The 14338-nt window shown below is 44.1% G+C and overlaps 1 protein-coding gene across 1 annotated transcript in view; it reads left to right on the top strand.

The window, feature by feature from the left end:
• The window catches only part of FASN (fatty acid synthase), a 66185-nt gene that overhangs the window by 26363 nt on the left and 25484 nt on the right, over positions 1-14338 (top strand). The window contains exons 10-20 of the mRNA XM_035104295.3: positions 644-831; positions 2446-2635; positions 5610-5704; positions 6199-6333; positions 6435-6638; positions 8937-9052; positions 11600-11775; positions 12407-12598; positions 12711-12791; positions 12889-13074; positions 14049-14228. Of these exons, the coding sequence (XP_034960186.2) occupies positions 644-831; positions 2446-2635; positions 5610-5704; positions 6199-6333; positions 6435-6638; positions 8937-9052; positions 11600-11775; positions 12407-12598; positions 12711-12791; positions 12889-13074; positions 14049-14228 (1743 nt within the window). The remainder of the gene's footprint in view (positions 1-643; positions 832-2445; positions 2636-5609; positions 5705-6198; positions 6334-6434; positions 6639-8936; positions 9053-11599; positions 11776-12406; positions 12599-12710; positions 12792-12888; positions 13075-14048; positions 14229-14338) is intronic.

The following is a 14338-nucleotide window of genomic DNA, read 5'->3' as shown; positions in this document are numbered from 1 at the left end:
TTAATATTTGGTTGGAAGCTGCCCAGAGTGGCTGGGGAAACCCAGCCAGATGAGCGGGGTATAAATAATAAATTATTATTATTATTATTTAATACCGTCATAAGGCTGAATAGCTCACACCGATTATAGGAGGCACACATACACACATAGAAAGAGAGAGAGATTTAGGAAAGTGCCGCTGCTCAGTGGCAGAGCATCTGCTTTGCATGCAGAGCGTTCCAGGTTCAGATCTCTATCATCTCCCAAGTATGGCTGTGAATGTTCCCTGTCTGAAGCCTTGTTGATATGGACAATACTGAACTAGATAGACCAATGGCAGTAAAAGGCAGCTACACACACTGGTAGTATGAAATGATGCTTCTAGCTAGTTAGAAGCAGTGCTGTTTTTCTAGAAAAAGAGGTGCTAGGACTCACCATGAACACCTCTGTTGTTCTCTTATAATGGCAATGGCGCCCACCTGAGAGGTGCCGGAACTGAGTTTTGGTGAGTTCCAGCTGGAAAACAAAACCCCTGGCTAGAAGGGTTTCATATATTTTACATCTGAAGCACCACTCTCAATGTCAAAGTAAAATGTCACATCCTCGTGCTCTTCACATACCCAGCAGCGCTAAAAGGTACGCCTCTGCTTGTTCCATCCCATAGGCATGGGCACTCAGTGGAAAGGAATGGGGCTTAGCCTGATGCAGCTCGATCTCTTCCGGCAATCCATCTTGCGTTCAGATGAGGCTCTGAAAGACACAGGCCTGAAGGTGTCCGATCTACTCCTGAGCACGGATGAGAACACTTTTAACGACACTGTCAATGCTTTCGTTGCACTTGCTGCTATTCAGGTAAGAAGGAAGGTCTCCCTCTTTGCTTTGCGCCTCCCATGAAAAGCGACTCTTCTGATGGCTCACTGTTTTCCTCATCAGTTCTAGTGATGTATATCATGTAGACAGTCATCTTTACAACCCACCTTTCAGCCAGGGATCTCTGGCAACAGGCTCCAGTTTCCATGCGAAAGGCTTTGCTTTTATTCTGGCACTGCGTAGAGCAGGCATGTCAAACCTGCAGCCCTCCAGATGTTTTGGCCTACAACTCCCATGATCCCTAGCTAGCAGGACCAGTGGTTGGAGAAGATGGGAATTGTAGTCCAAAACATCTGGAGGGCCGCAGGTTTGACATGCCTGGCATAGAGGAAGCAAAATGGAAAGGGGAGCATTTCTGAACACTCCCATTTCATCTTCTGAGCTGTCCTGTCCTTAGCCCTTTTAAGGTGGCCGAGTGAGGATGTGAGCCTTGTACCTGCATAGCCACACCATCTGCTGCCATTATTCTGCAGGTTGGCACATAGAGACAAAAGTTTTGATGTTAGCTCAGGGTCTTGCTCTTTGTTGTTGCTCAAGAGCAGCAAGAAATGTGCTAAAAGTTCTGCTAAGTGGATGTCCGGATTAGAGTGTGACAATAGGGGGATGTTTCTGTTGAGTACATTTAGTGATGGGATCTTGGTGTACACTTTTCTACAGAGCTAGGGAAAACAACAGATTCCTTTTTAACAGCAGGCATTCAATAAGCTGGATGGGAGGAGGAAAAATTACTAGATGTGATTTTTTTAAAAAAATAAAGAAATGTGAGTTAAGGGTCAATACTATTAGGCATTTCCTGTTTCCAGGGAACAATGTTTTGTAGTGAGCAGAGTATTAGATTTGGGCCTGGAATCCTCACCCAGCCATGAAGCCCACTGGGTGACGTTGGGCCACTCGTTCTCCCACGGCCTAAGCAGGCCGTTGTGAGGATAAAATGGGAAGTGGGGGAAAACACTGTAGGCCTCTGGAGCTCCTTGGGGGAAAGGTGGGGTATAAATGTAATAATCAACAAAAATAAAAGATTCCATCCCCCAGGGTAGGATTGCGTATGCTGTTCTACATTTTGAACCTGCTTGGCTCCCGCTAAGGAGGAAGCAAAGGGCAGCATGAGGGCGAAGAGGAAGTGAATGTGTAGTGTGTGGGCCTACTAGGAGATGCAACAGACTGTGGATTGCATAAAGCAACTGATAAGCAAGATTCCCGCAAGTGTAGGAATAGGATAAGTATTCAGCAATACCTAAAGCATTGTGTTGATGTAGAATGAAGAAGGTAGTAGAGGAGGAGTGAAAAGGAATTTTTTATGGCTATGGCACTGAAGTGCTTCCAACACATGGTAAAAATTCCCCTCCTTTCCCATACTTTCAAAGGCCATGTTTAGAGCCATTTTTTTGCAGCCTGTCACCTCCCTCTCCCCCTTTTTTGTATTTTAACCTTTTTTCCTATTGTTGCTTTTAATTGTATTGGATGAGTTCTGCAAATCACATTGCTTGTTTTTATGTAAAAACCACTTTGAGGCCACTTTGACTGAAAGAAAGCGGCACGCGAGAACGCCACACAAAGGCATAAATAAAAGACTGCAGCCCATTTTCTAATCCCCAGATTGCACAGATCGATCTTTTAAAGGCCATGGGTTTGCAGCCTGATGGAATTGTTGGTCACTCAGTTGGGGAGCTAGCCTGTGGCTACGCAGATAACTCCTTAAGTCACGAAGAGGCTGTCCTTGCTGCCTATTGGAGGGGCCGGTGCATCAAAGAGGCCAAGCTACCACCAGGAGGCATGGCTGCTGTTGGTAGGTAACTAGATGTGCTCTATTATTTATTTGTCAAATGATCTATTTTAATTTTACCTTCACTTCACAGGACTTAATGCAGTATGGGGCAGGTTTAAAGAGGCTGGCTTTATCTACCCTGGGCAATATTTGATAAAATTCAGAAAAATATCAGAGTTTTTACGGATTGAGGTTTCCTTGCTGTTACATGCCATTAATCGGCCTCCAAATGGGCATTCTGTAGACCGGTTTTGTGATGCTTAAAAGCAAGCAAGCATTCATAAAGGCATATATAATATGTTTGGAAATTGGTTATGTACAACTGGTTGATTATAAGTCACTTGGCTTATAAGGAGTTAGATAATTGGTCCATCTAGCTTAGTAATGTCTATATGGAGTGGCAGAAAATCTCCAAGGTTTCAGATAGGGTTATCTCTCATCCCTACCTGGAGATGTCTTGGATCTTCTGGAATCTTCTGCATGCAAAGCAGCTGCTCTACTTCTGAGCTACTGCCAGCCCCAAAAGTCTCTTCTTTTCAGATTGGTACCTATACCTACTTACATAGTTTCTTTCGCTTTAGCAAGGTGCTGTTGGTATTGCACATTGTAAGATCAGATACAGTGGTGCCTCGCTAGACGAATTTAATTCGTTCCACGGGTCTTTTCTTATAACGAAAAATTCGTCTAGCGAATCATAGGAATGCATTGATATATTTTTTTGCCCATAGGAACACATTAATTGAATTTCAATGCATTCCTATGGGAAACCGCGATTCGCTAGACGGATTTTTCGTAAAACGAATTCGTCTAGCGAGGCAACCTCCGCTCGAAAAATCCTTTCGTTAAGCGGAAATTTCGTTAAGCAGGGCATTCGTTAAGCGAGGCACCACTGTAGGAGCATTTTTTTTTACACATGAAATTCAAGCATCACAAAATTGTCTCATAACAATTCATCTTCTTTATACTATCTAAATAGTAGAAAATAACTATAAACTATCCTAACGCATAGCACAAGGTAGTATTGAGACTCTCTAGTAAAGCTACATTTCAACAAAATACCCTATGGAACATTTCCTTTATAAAGTATTTATTTTAAAATTGGTAAGAGATAGACCTTGAAGAGACTGTTACGAGGGCGATTGAGAGACAGGATTGTATTAAATCTGCTATAGTTTAGGAAGCTCCTTAGCAAGATCTCATTGAAGCCTGTACTCAAAAGGTTTTATAAAAAGGACAACTTATGTGCCTCAATCAGACCATAATCTGCACGGGTAGCCAAAATGATGCCTGCCCAATGTTGTTGGACTACAGCTCCCATCAGCGTTACCCATTAGGATAGTGGTATCTCCATCACTAATGAATTAGTGAGGTTCTACAGGGTAAGTGTTGGTGCCTAAGCCTCAGAGACTCAGTTACAGATAAATATTGTTACATATACAGGCAGCAATGATTGCTTGGTTGGTCAGTTTATGAGCCCTTGAGGTGCTACAACAGGTTTTTATACTGATACAGTGGTGCCTCGCTAGACAAATTTAATTCATTCCACGGGTCAATTCTTATAACGAAAAATTCGTCTAGCGAATCCCATAGGAATGCATTGAATTTTAAAGTTTTTTTATTTTTGCCCACAGGAATGCTTTAATTGAATTTCAATGCATTCCTATGGGAAACCACGATTCGCTAGACGAATTTTTCGTAAAACGAATTCGTCTAGCGAGGCAACCTCCACTAGAAAAATCCTTTCGTTAAGCGAAAATTTCGTCTTGCAGGGCGTTCGTTAAGCGAGGCACCACTGTATTGCACATTGGTTTCAGTTGGCTTTGTGTAGCTTTGGAAGTGTATTAACTGTAAGGGGGAAAGGTTTGTGACTGGACCTCCACTGCTTTGGGTACAACCCAACATATGGTCAGTTTTTATCTTTTGCTAGATTAACTTGATTTCTAAGCATCTAACCTCTGAGCATTTTAGGACTCAGTACTTCTGAGTGAACATGCATACGATTGCACTGCACATCTACTTGTAAATGGATTAGGATGTGAGATTTGGGCAACATTCAATCTAGGTGTCTGGAGAAACATCCTTTCCTAAGAACCTGTGTGTGTGTTGAGATCAGCGGCTGATTCTGTCGTTGGTTGTTCCACATCCAAGATAAATCTAGTATGTGGCAACCAGGGAGAGGACTTGTTTTGTGGTGGCAACATTTAGGAGTTTCTGGCTCTTACTAAAAACCCATCAAGTCAAGCAATTATAGGAGGTGGGGTGGGTTAGTTGCCTGTTGTTGTTTTGTTGTTTTTAAACCACACTGGTATTGGTGTTTCTGCTGTAGTTTTTACTATATGTTTTATAATTGTAGTTATTGGTTTTAAATTTATACTATTGTACCCTGCCATAGTGCCACATTGCAATGAAAGGCAGGCTGAAAATATTTTAAATAATATAAAATATCATTCCTGGTCCTCACAATTCCTCTAATGTGATGAGGGATTCAGTTCACACTTACAGATGAACTTACCTCAGTCACAATTTCTAAAACTATTTCTGAACCAAAACGTAGCCATCCTTTGAAACTCACACTTCTCTTAAATTTGAAATGCAGCTCTCCAGCTATGTAATGTGTTTTTAAACAATATTTATACTGGCATATATGCATATAACATATTTGGGGGAATTGCTTGGGGGGGAAATATAATTTTTTAAAATAAAAAATCACACTAAGGACTTGGAAAAAAATCAAACTGAAGTGGAGAATCAAATTTATGATTGGAAAAATGAGAAACTAAGAGAGACCAATGCTGACATATTTGCCCATCCCTAAGTATTATGCAGCTGAAATGGTTGTAAGGAATGTGTTCTAGAATGTCTAGCCTAGTTCCAACAGGGGAATAAAACACTAGGAAATTGGGAGTTGTTTGGCCTCACTTGCTCTTAGGGAAAACTTTCTTCAGGACTACTGCTAATATGGCTGAACTCACCCAAAGCAATCTGTCTTTTACAGGTCTGACGTGGGAGGAGTGCAAACGCAAGTGCCCTGCCGGAGTGGTGCCTGCCTGTCACAACTCTGAAGACACCGTCACTGTTTCAGGGCCTCAGGTGAGAACTTAGTATGAACCAATACTTAAATTGCTACATGTTTAGGACATCGAGTGACGTGTCCTCATCACTGGATTTTTTTCTCGGGCCAAACCTCAGGAGGTCGGGAAGAGGTACCTGATTAAATAATGTCAAATGGAATTGAGAAAGCAAACTCGCCAGAGGAAACGCTATCACTTGCATCTGAAAACGAAGGCTAGCATTAAACTTAACGCTAGCTGCCTGAATCTAAAGATTTGGTAAATCCCAGTCAGCATGCAAAACTCACCTCCTTCCAGCTGCAGTCCATTTCTTGTGTTCGAGGCCCCAAAGTGTTGTGGGGCTTTGGGTTTATATAATGGATATGATTGCATATACACATAGGAATGTCGGATAAGCCACGTACGAACGGGTTACAGAGAATGATGGTCGCTTCACAGGCAGAGGCTTATTGCAATGTACCAGGCCCTTGTAACACCTGTCCGATGCTATTTTTTTTTTCTCGCTTTCCTTAGGACTCTGTGGCCAAATTTGTAGCCGAGCTGAAAGCAGAAGGTGTATTTGCTAAAGAGGTGCTCAGCGCAGGAGTTGCTTTCCACTCATACTATATGGCATCCATTGCACCAGTGCTGCTTAGTGCCCTGAAGAAGGTAATACTCCAAAATAGCTTCTCACTAGGGGGGAGGGTTGCACATGCATTGTTTTTTGCTTAAGTCTCCTGCCTCATTTTTCTTATTTTCTTTATTTCTAGGTTATTCCCAGTCCAAAGCCTCGTTCCTCCCGTTGGATCAGCACTTCCATCCCTGAATCTCAGTGGCAAAGCGATCTGGCTCGGAACTCTTCTGCTGAGTACCATGTGAATAACCTTGTGAGCCCAGTCTTGTTCCAGGAAGGCCTGAGACATATTCCAGAAGATGCTGTGGTCGTGGAGATTGCCCCACATGCCCTTCTACAGGTATTACGCTTGGGGTTCACTCATGGCCTGAAGCTGCTGAGGCATCAGGACAATATTCTCCTTTTCTAGTGGCTACAATGGTTTCCACTCTGGTTCCCACCACCTTCCCTCATCAGTTATCCTAAATTTCCATGCAACTTTCCCTCAAGAACCTAGTAATTTAAATGTATTCATCCACTGCTGTGTATACGCCAGAAACCAAGGAGAAGAAAAGAAGAATCCAGCAAATTCGATGAATATAATGTGTGAGAAGAAAGTGGCAGGGAGGATAAATGAAATAACATCTTAGGTTGTGATCTTAGCGTTTGTTATCATTATCATTAAGATTTCTTAGTCGCTTATTACCAAGGTTGCCAATAAACTTACATTGAAAGACATAATCAATGAAATTTTGACAAAATTAGAGGTATTTTCTGTCTTCTTGCAGGAAGTGAAAGAATTGATGACAACAGATAGGGTCTTTTTTGTTATTGTTCCTCAGGTGTAGGACTCCTTCCCAAAAGAGATCTGTGTGGGGCCTGCTGTCAAGACCCACCCTACTGTTAGGCACACTTAGGTGGTAACCTCAGGCAGCAGAATTGGGGTGTTCATGAAAGGGCAAAATGTGTTTGTCACTTAGTTTGTTCTTGTATTTTTACTTCCAGGGAGGGGAAGATGTGTTTGTTTGGTGTTCAGTTGACAGAATAACTTTACTGGCCTTCAGTACTATACACCTTGACTTGTGGCCACCTTGGGCAAAAAAATGTCTTGAGCCTTTCTCGCCTACGTTATAGTCTTAAAGTGCCAGGTAAAGGCTGTCCTATTTACCTGAGCTTTTGGTGACTGCTGACTTCAGCTTGCATAGCTGTTACGGTAGTTCTTATGGTTCGTTGGTAACTTGCGTTTTTTGATACGATGTCAGAGAATAATTCTCCTTCGGTAGTTTTAATGGTAGTTTTGTTGTCTTTTAAATAAGGGATGGCAGGGATTTTAGTCCTGCAACATCTGCAGGGCCACAGGTTCCTCCTCCCTGCTTTTGCATAAGGAGTAGCAGTTTGTTACTGAATAGAGATGTCGGCATTGATTTGCCCAGTGACTCTGTCTGAAAACAGCGGAAGGCAGCTATATAGAATTTCATAAGAGTCTACTCCCAGCATTGCATCAAGAGCTGCCCGTGTTGCTGTGGAAGGGGCTGGGTGTAGTCATTCCTTCCACTTCATTGGGGCATTTGGAGAAAAGATGGATAGCAAGCATCTATCATTGTGGTCCCTCTAAATACATGCCTCCCACAAGAGTCATGCCTAGGCTATTTTGTTTGTCTTCTGATTGAGATCCTTCTAGTGAAGGGAGACTGCTAATGGAGGAATTTTACTGTATTGGAATGCGAGTTCAACAATGAGGCTCACTCCCTGCTGATAAATGGCAGGCTTGGACTGCAATCCTAAGCCTTTTTTCTTGGACGTTAGTTCTGCTGTAACCAATAGAACTAACTCCCATGTAAACGTAGTTTGGATCAAGGCACAAGTCGTATTTTGTGGCAGGATTGAAAAGGAAAAACTCGTCTTGACAAAATGTATTTGTTTGGGGTGCCTCTTAAGGTTCCTTGAAGCCATAGCTCATTTATGGAGAGGATTCGGTGTACTAATGTAAATGCAAAGGTTTGGTTTGTGTAACCTAAAATTATGCAACAGTTATTAAGCTCTGTTGCTCTCTTGGCTGTTTTGCATATAACCTCTTTTCCAGTTTTTCTAGTCTAGTCTGTGGTTTTCTACTATGGATTCACAGTGTAAAACACAGCCTATAAAACCATGCATGTATACCAGTGGTGTTTGCTGGAGTCTAGTGTTGTTGTTGTTGTTTAAAAAAATCTTGATTTGTGTTTTACTTTTGCTGAGTGCTGGGTGTCTGTAGATTTTTTCCAGGAAATGCCTAGGATTCCAAGTTCCTTGAGCCAATTCTGTTCATGGGATACTGTTGCTGGTTAAAGTGAGGTGGGAGGGAGAGGATTTCCATTGATTCCTTGTTCCCCCTATATTCTTCCAAAAACTGTTTTGGAACAGCATGGGTGGTGGTGCCAAGGGCTGTAATTAGCAAAAATCACCATATTCAGCAGGAACCTCCACTGGAGAAGTCCCTACCATTTGCAGAAGGCAGGATATTATTGTTATGTAAAATGGTATTTCCTTCTGGGGTTGCCAACATTTTTCTCTTGTACAGCCAGAAAAACATTTGGCAACCTTGGCTAATGGTCTGTTTTAGAAGAAGGGAGCCAGTGATTTCTTTTCTTTTCTGATAACATTTTGAACTCCACCTGCCTAGGCAATCCTGAGAAGAGCTTTGAAGCCAACCTGCACCATTTTACCCTTGATGAAGAAAGAACATAAAAACAACTTGGAATTCTTCCTGACACACATTGGAAAAATCCACCTTACAGGGTAAGGAGATGAGTGAAAGCTCATGCGAAACATAGGGCAATAACCAGCTCTGCTTGCACAACAGACTCCGATGAGCCCAATGGAAACTTCCTGTTAACCTCCAGCCCCTTGCGCACCCTCAAACTCAAATCCAGACAAGGGTTGGGGGACCCTCCAGAAGAGCCAATGGAACTCCCATTGTGCAAGTGGAAGTCATTTTTTGGAATAGACTGAATTATACCTTTAGTAGTCCCTCCCCCGGCTATGTTGATACCTTAAAGCAGGATTGAATAATAATAATAATAATAATAATAATAATAATAATAATAATAATAATAATAATAATAATTTATTATTTATACCCCGCCCATCTGGCCGGGTTCCCCCAGCCATTCTGGGCGGCTTCCAACAAAACACTAAAATACAGAAATCCATCAAACATTAAAAGCTTCCCTAAACAGGGCTGCCTTGAGATGCCTTCTAAAGGTCTGGTAATTGTTGTTCTCTTTGACCTCTAGTGGGAGGGCATTCCACAGGGTGGGTGTCACTACCGAGAAGGCCCTCTGCCTGGTACCCTGTAACTTGGCTTCTCGTAGCGAGGGAACCACCAGAAGGCCCTCGGCGCTGGACCTCAGTGTCCGGGCAGAACGATGGGGGTGGAGACGCTCCTTCAGGTATACTGGACCGAGGCCGTTTAGGGCTTTAAAAGTCAGCACCAACACTTTGAATTGTGCTCGGAAACGTACTGGGAGCCAATGTAGGTCTTTCAGGACCGGTGTTATGTGGTCTCGGCGGCCGCTCCCAGTCACCAGTCTAGCTGCCGCATTCTGGATTAGTTGTAGTTTCCGGGTCACCTTCAAAGGTAGCCCCACGTAGAGCGCATTGCAGTAGTCCAAGCGAGAGATAACTAGAGCATGCACCACTCTGGAGAGACAGTCAGCGGGCAGGTAGGGACTCAGCCTGTGTACCAGATGGAGCTGATAAACAGCTGCCCTGGACACAGAATTGACTTGTGCCTCCATGGACAGCTGTGAGTCTAAAATGACTCCCAGGCTGCGCACCTGGTCCTTCAGGGGCACAGTTACCCCATTCAGGACCAGGGAGTCCTCCACACCCGCCCGCCTCCTGTCCCCCACAAACAGTACTTCTGTCTTGTCAGGATTCAATCTCAATCTGTTTGCCACCATCAATCCTCCAACTGCCTCCAGACACTCACGCAGGACCTTCACCGCCTTCACTGGTTCTGATTTAAAAGAGAGGTAGAGCTGGGTATCGTCAGCATACTGATGGACACCCAGCCCAAACCCCCTGATGATCTCTCCCAGTGGCTGCATATAGATGTTAAAAAGCATGGGGGAGAGGACAGAACCCTGAGGCACCCCACAAGTGAGAGCCCAGGGGTCTGAACACTCATCCCCCACCACCACTTTCTGAACACGGCCCAGGAGGAAGGAGCGGAACCACTGTATGACAGTGCCCCCAGCTCCCAAGCCCTCTAGACGGTCCAGAAGGATGTTATGGTCGATGGTGTCAAAAGCCGCTGAGAGATCCAGCAGAACAAGGAAACAGCTCTCACCTTTGTCCCTAGCCCGCCGGAGATCATCGACCAGTGCGACCAGGGCAGTTTCAGTCCCATGATGAGGTCTGAATCCTGACTGGAAGGGATCCAAATCGTCCGCTTCTTCCAGTCGTGCCTGGAGTTGTTCAGCAACCACTCGCTCAATCACCTTGCCCAAGAATGGAAGATTTGAGACTGGGCGATAGTTGGCCATATTGGCCGGATCTAAAGATGGTTTTTTAAGAAGCGGTTTAATAACCGCCTCTTTCAGCGGGTCTGGGAAGGCTCCCTCATGGAGAGAAGCATTCACCAACCCGCGAAGCCCATCGCCCAGCCCTTCCCGGCTAGCTTTTATAAGCCAGGATGGGCAAGGATCAAGGAGACAGGTGGTTGGCTTCACTCGTCCAAGCAAGCATGGGGATGAATGCCATGGGGGGAAGTGCTGCAGGGCCATTTATGGTATACGAGCATAGTAGCAAAATGGATAGGGGTTGCTTTCATTCAGCTGAATTGAAAACCTACTGTATTTGTTTCAAAAGCTTTGTATAGGATCCAGCTTTTATATCAACATACAGTGGTACCTCGGTTTAAGTACACAATTGGTTCTGGAAGTCTGTACTTAACCTGAAGCGTACTTAACCTGAAGCGAACTTTCCCATTGAAAGTAATGGAAAGTGCATTAATCCGTTCCAGACGGGTTCGTGGAGTACTTAAACTGAAAGTACTCAAACCGAAGCGTACTTAAACTGAGGTATGACTGTAAATCTCTGTGTCTCTGAAACCAGAACTTCCATTGATGCCTGAGTTCCTTGCTGTTTTGCTGTTTGAAGAGAAGGGAGAAAATATTGCACATTTTTAGAAGAGGCCAGGACCACAGAAAATAGTGGTTGGGGTCCTCCTTAGTCCCATGTTGGCTCCTGGCTATTGGTTTGCCTTCCATTTGCTACTGTTACTATAACTTCTTACTGTTGCATGCAACTTCACAAATTCATTTTTATGTGTGTTCTTAGAATCAATGTCCTTGCGAACAATCTGCTTCCACCTACTGAATATCCTGTTCCTGTGGGGACTCCCCTTATCTCCCCTTACATTCTCTGGGACCACAGTCAGACATGGGATATCCCAAAACCTGAAGACTTCCCAACGGGCGCTGGAGGTTCTGGATCAGCAACAGTCTACAATATTGGTGTGTACCAGCTACTTTGTTCTCCAAAAGCAGATTGTCTTCAAATGCTCAAAATGGCATTTTCAGAATTTATCTCTAGGGGAAATGTATGAACCATCATACACCTTGTAAAATATTTGGGAGGGGGGGAGTAAGCCCCGCCCCGCATAATCGATCACATGATGCAGTGCACGGACACCATTTGAATGTTGATGCCCATCAACCGGGGTGGTGGGCGGCCCCCTCAAATATTTTATTTGGGGGGGGCGAAGGAACCCCAACCCCTAGGAGCTGGCTCCTATGGGGATGGGGAACCTGTGACCCTTGATATGTTACTGTGCTCCTAGATCTATCAACCCCTGCCAATGGGTAAGGGATGGTGGAAATGGTAGTAAAACAAGCTTCTAAAGAATGCCCTTGCTTTTAGCAGAAGAATTAAATTGATGGCGGGAAACTAGGGAGTGGGGGAAAGAGCTGCTTTCTTTTCGATGTTTGCAGCACTGAAACTTATACAGTGGTGATGGGGAAAGTGAGGACATTTGTGCTTGGATTTTGGCAACTTGTGGGAAACAGCTTTGGAGTCTTCTTGGGCCAGAGATGTAGGCTTGAAAAAGATGCTTTGTTCATCTTTTTTTTTAATCATCATTGACAGATGTGAATCCTGAATCACCTGATAATTATTTGGTGGGTCACTGCATCGATGGAAGGGTTCTGTACCCAGCCACTGGCTACTTGGTGTTGGCCTGGCGGACTCTGGCAAGATCTCTAGGGACCTCCATGGAAGAAATACCTGTCACGTTTGAAGATGTTACAATCCACCAGGCAACAATACTACCTAAGAAAGGTGAGGCTAGTCAAATCTCTGCAGCTTAGGCAACTAACATAGTCTGGTGAACCATGTTTCTGCAGGCTATGTTTAAACTCTAATATCCTGACAATTTCGGCCTACCTTGCAGGTGCAACACAGCTAGAGGTGAGACTCATGCCAGCTTCTCAGCGTTTTGAAGTGTCTGGGAATGGAAATCTGGCTGTGAGTGGTAAGTAATTTCTCCCACTACACATACTCTGAAGAAATCCAAGGGGTGTCGGCCTCGCCATTCACTTGCCCTTTCTTCTACATACTGTGTCCCCTAGGAAAAATCTGCCCTTTGGAAGAAACTGCCCTGAATAACTTTCGCAACCAGCAAATTGATTTGGAGATCCAGCCAAACACATGCCCAGACGTCCGTTTAACCAAGGGGGACATTTACAAAGAGCTTCGTCTGCGTGGTTATGATTACGGGCCAACATTCCAGGGACTCTTGGAATCCAGTAGTAATGGTAAAACCATGTACCTTAACTGAAAGATAGGGCTAAGGATTATTACTATTCCTTTTGAATGTAAGAAGGCCCTTGTTGAATCATAGCAATGGCTCATCTAGTCCAGCATCCTGTTCTCACAGTGGCCAACCAGTTGTTTCATGGGAAAGTTCCAAAGCGGGAATTGAGTGCAACAGCATTCATAATGATGGTGATGTGGGGGTGTTGTTTTCGTTTGTTATTATGGTGTGTATTTTTGTGTTTTCATATTGTAAAGTGTCCTGTGATCTTCAGATGAAGGGCAGAATAGAAATTTTATAACTGAATAGATAATACAGTCATACCTCTGGATACGAAAGCTGTGGGTTGCGTACAATACAGGTTACGAACGTGCCGAACCCGGAAGTAACAGAACGGGTTACTTCCGGGTTCGGCGGTTCGCGCATGTGCAGAAGCATCAAATGACGTCATATGCATGCGCAGAAGCCCCGAATCGCAACCCGCGTGTGTGCAGAAGCACAGATGCGGGTTGCGTACTGCTCATGTTGTAAACGGGGCTCCGCAACGGATCCCGCTCGGAACCAGAGGTACCACTGTAAAAGAGTACTTGTGATTCTCAGTAACTGGTGTTGAGAAATGTACAGCCTCCAACAGTGTAGTTAGAACATAGTCATTGTAGCTAATAGCCATCAATAGCCTTGTCCACCCATCCATTTTTTGGAAGCTTCTTCATCTCAGTTACTGATGATGAAACGAAAGCAAATTGTAATTCAGAAATGTTGATAACAGAAGTTCACAATTAGGCAAGCTTTTGAGAAACTGGAGATCAGTCTAGGCATTGCATCCCCTTAGCTAGCTTGGAAAGCACAAGGGCTTTGGGGGCATAGCCAGTACAGTTGATACAGAAGACAGAGATGTGAATAGTTGCTCACTTTGTGCTGCCATTGTCATGCCAGTGGCTGTTGTGTGCTAATTAGATTGCTTCTTGTCCCCAGGGAATGCTGGGAAGGTGTTGTGGAGCGGGAATTGGGTGACATTCCTTGACACCCTGCTGCATTTGATCATCTTGGGGGAAACGGGAAGAAGTCTGCGCTTGCCAACCAGAATCCGCTCTGTTTGCATTGATCCAAAGTTACACAAAGAACGTGCACAAAAATACAACGATGAGATTGAAGGTAATGGGCAGTCCCATTTTTTTATATATGGGGGCTCCTTTATGGACAACAATATTCAAAAGCCTTTGTGCCGACTTAAAGCAGTAAGATAGATTTATGGGAGTCATAAA

This window comes from Zootoca vivipara, chromosome 2 (assembly GCF_965207765.1).
Source record: "Zootoca vivipara chromosome 2, rZooViv2.hap1.1, whole genome shotgun sequence".
NCBI lineage: Eukaryota > Metazoa > Chordata > Lepidosauria > Squamata > Lacertidae > Zootoca > Zootoca vivipara.
Note: the sequence above shows the minus strand (reverse complement) of the source record. Positions and strands in the feature narration are given on the sequence as shown.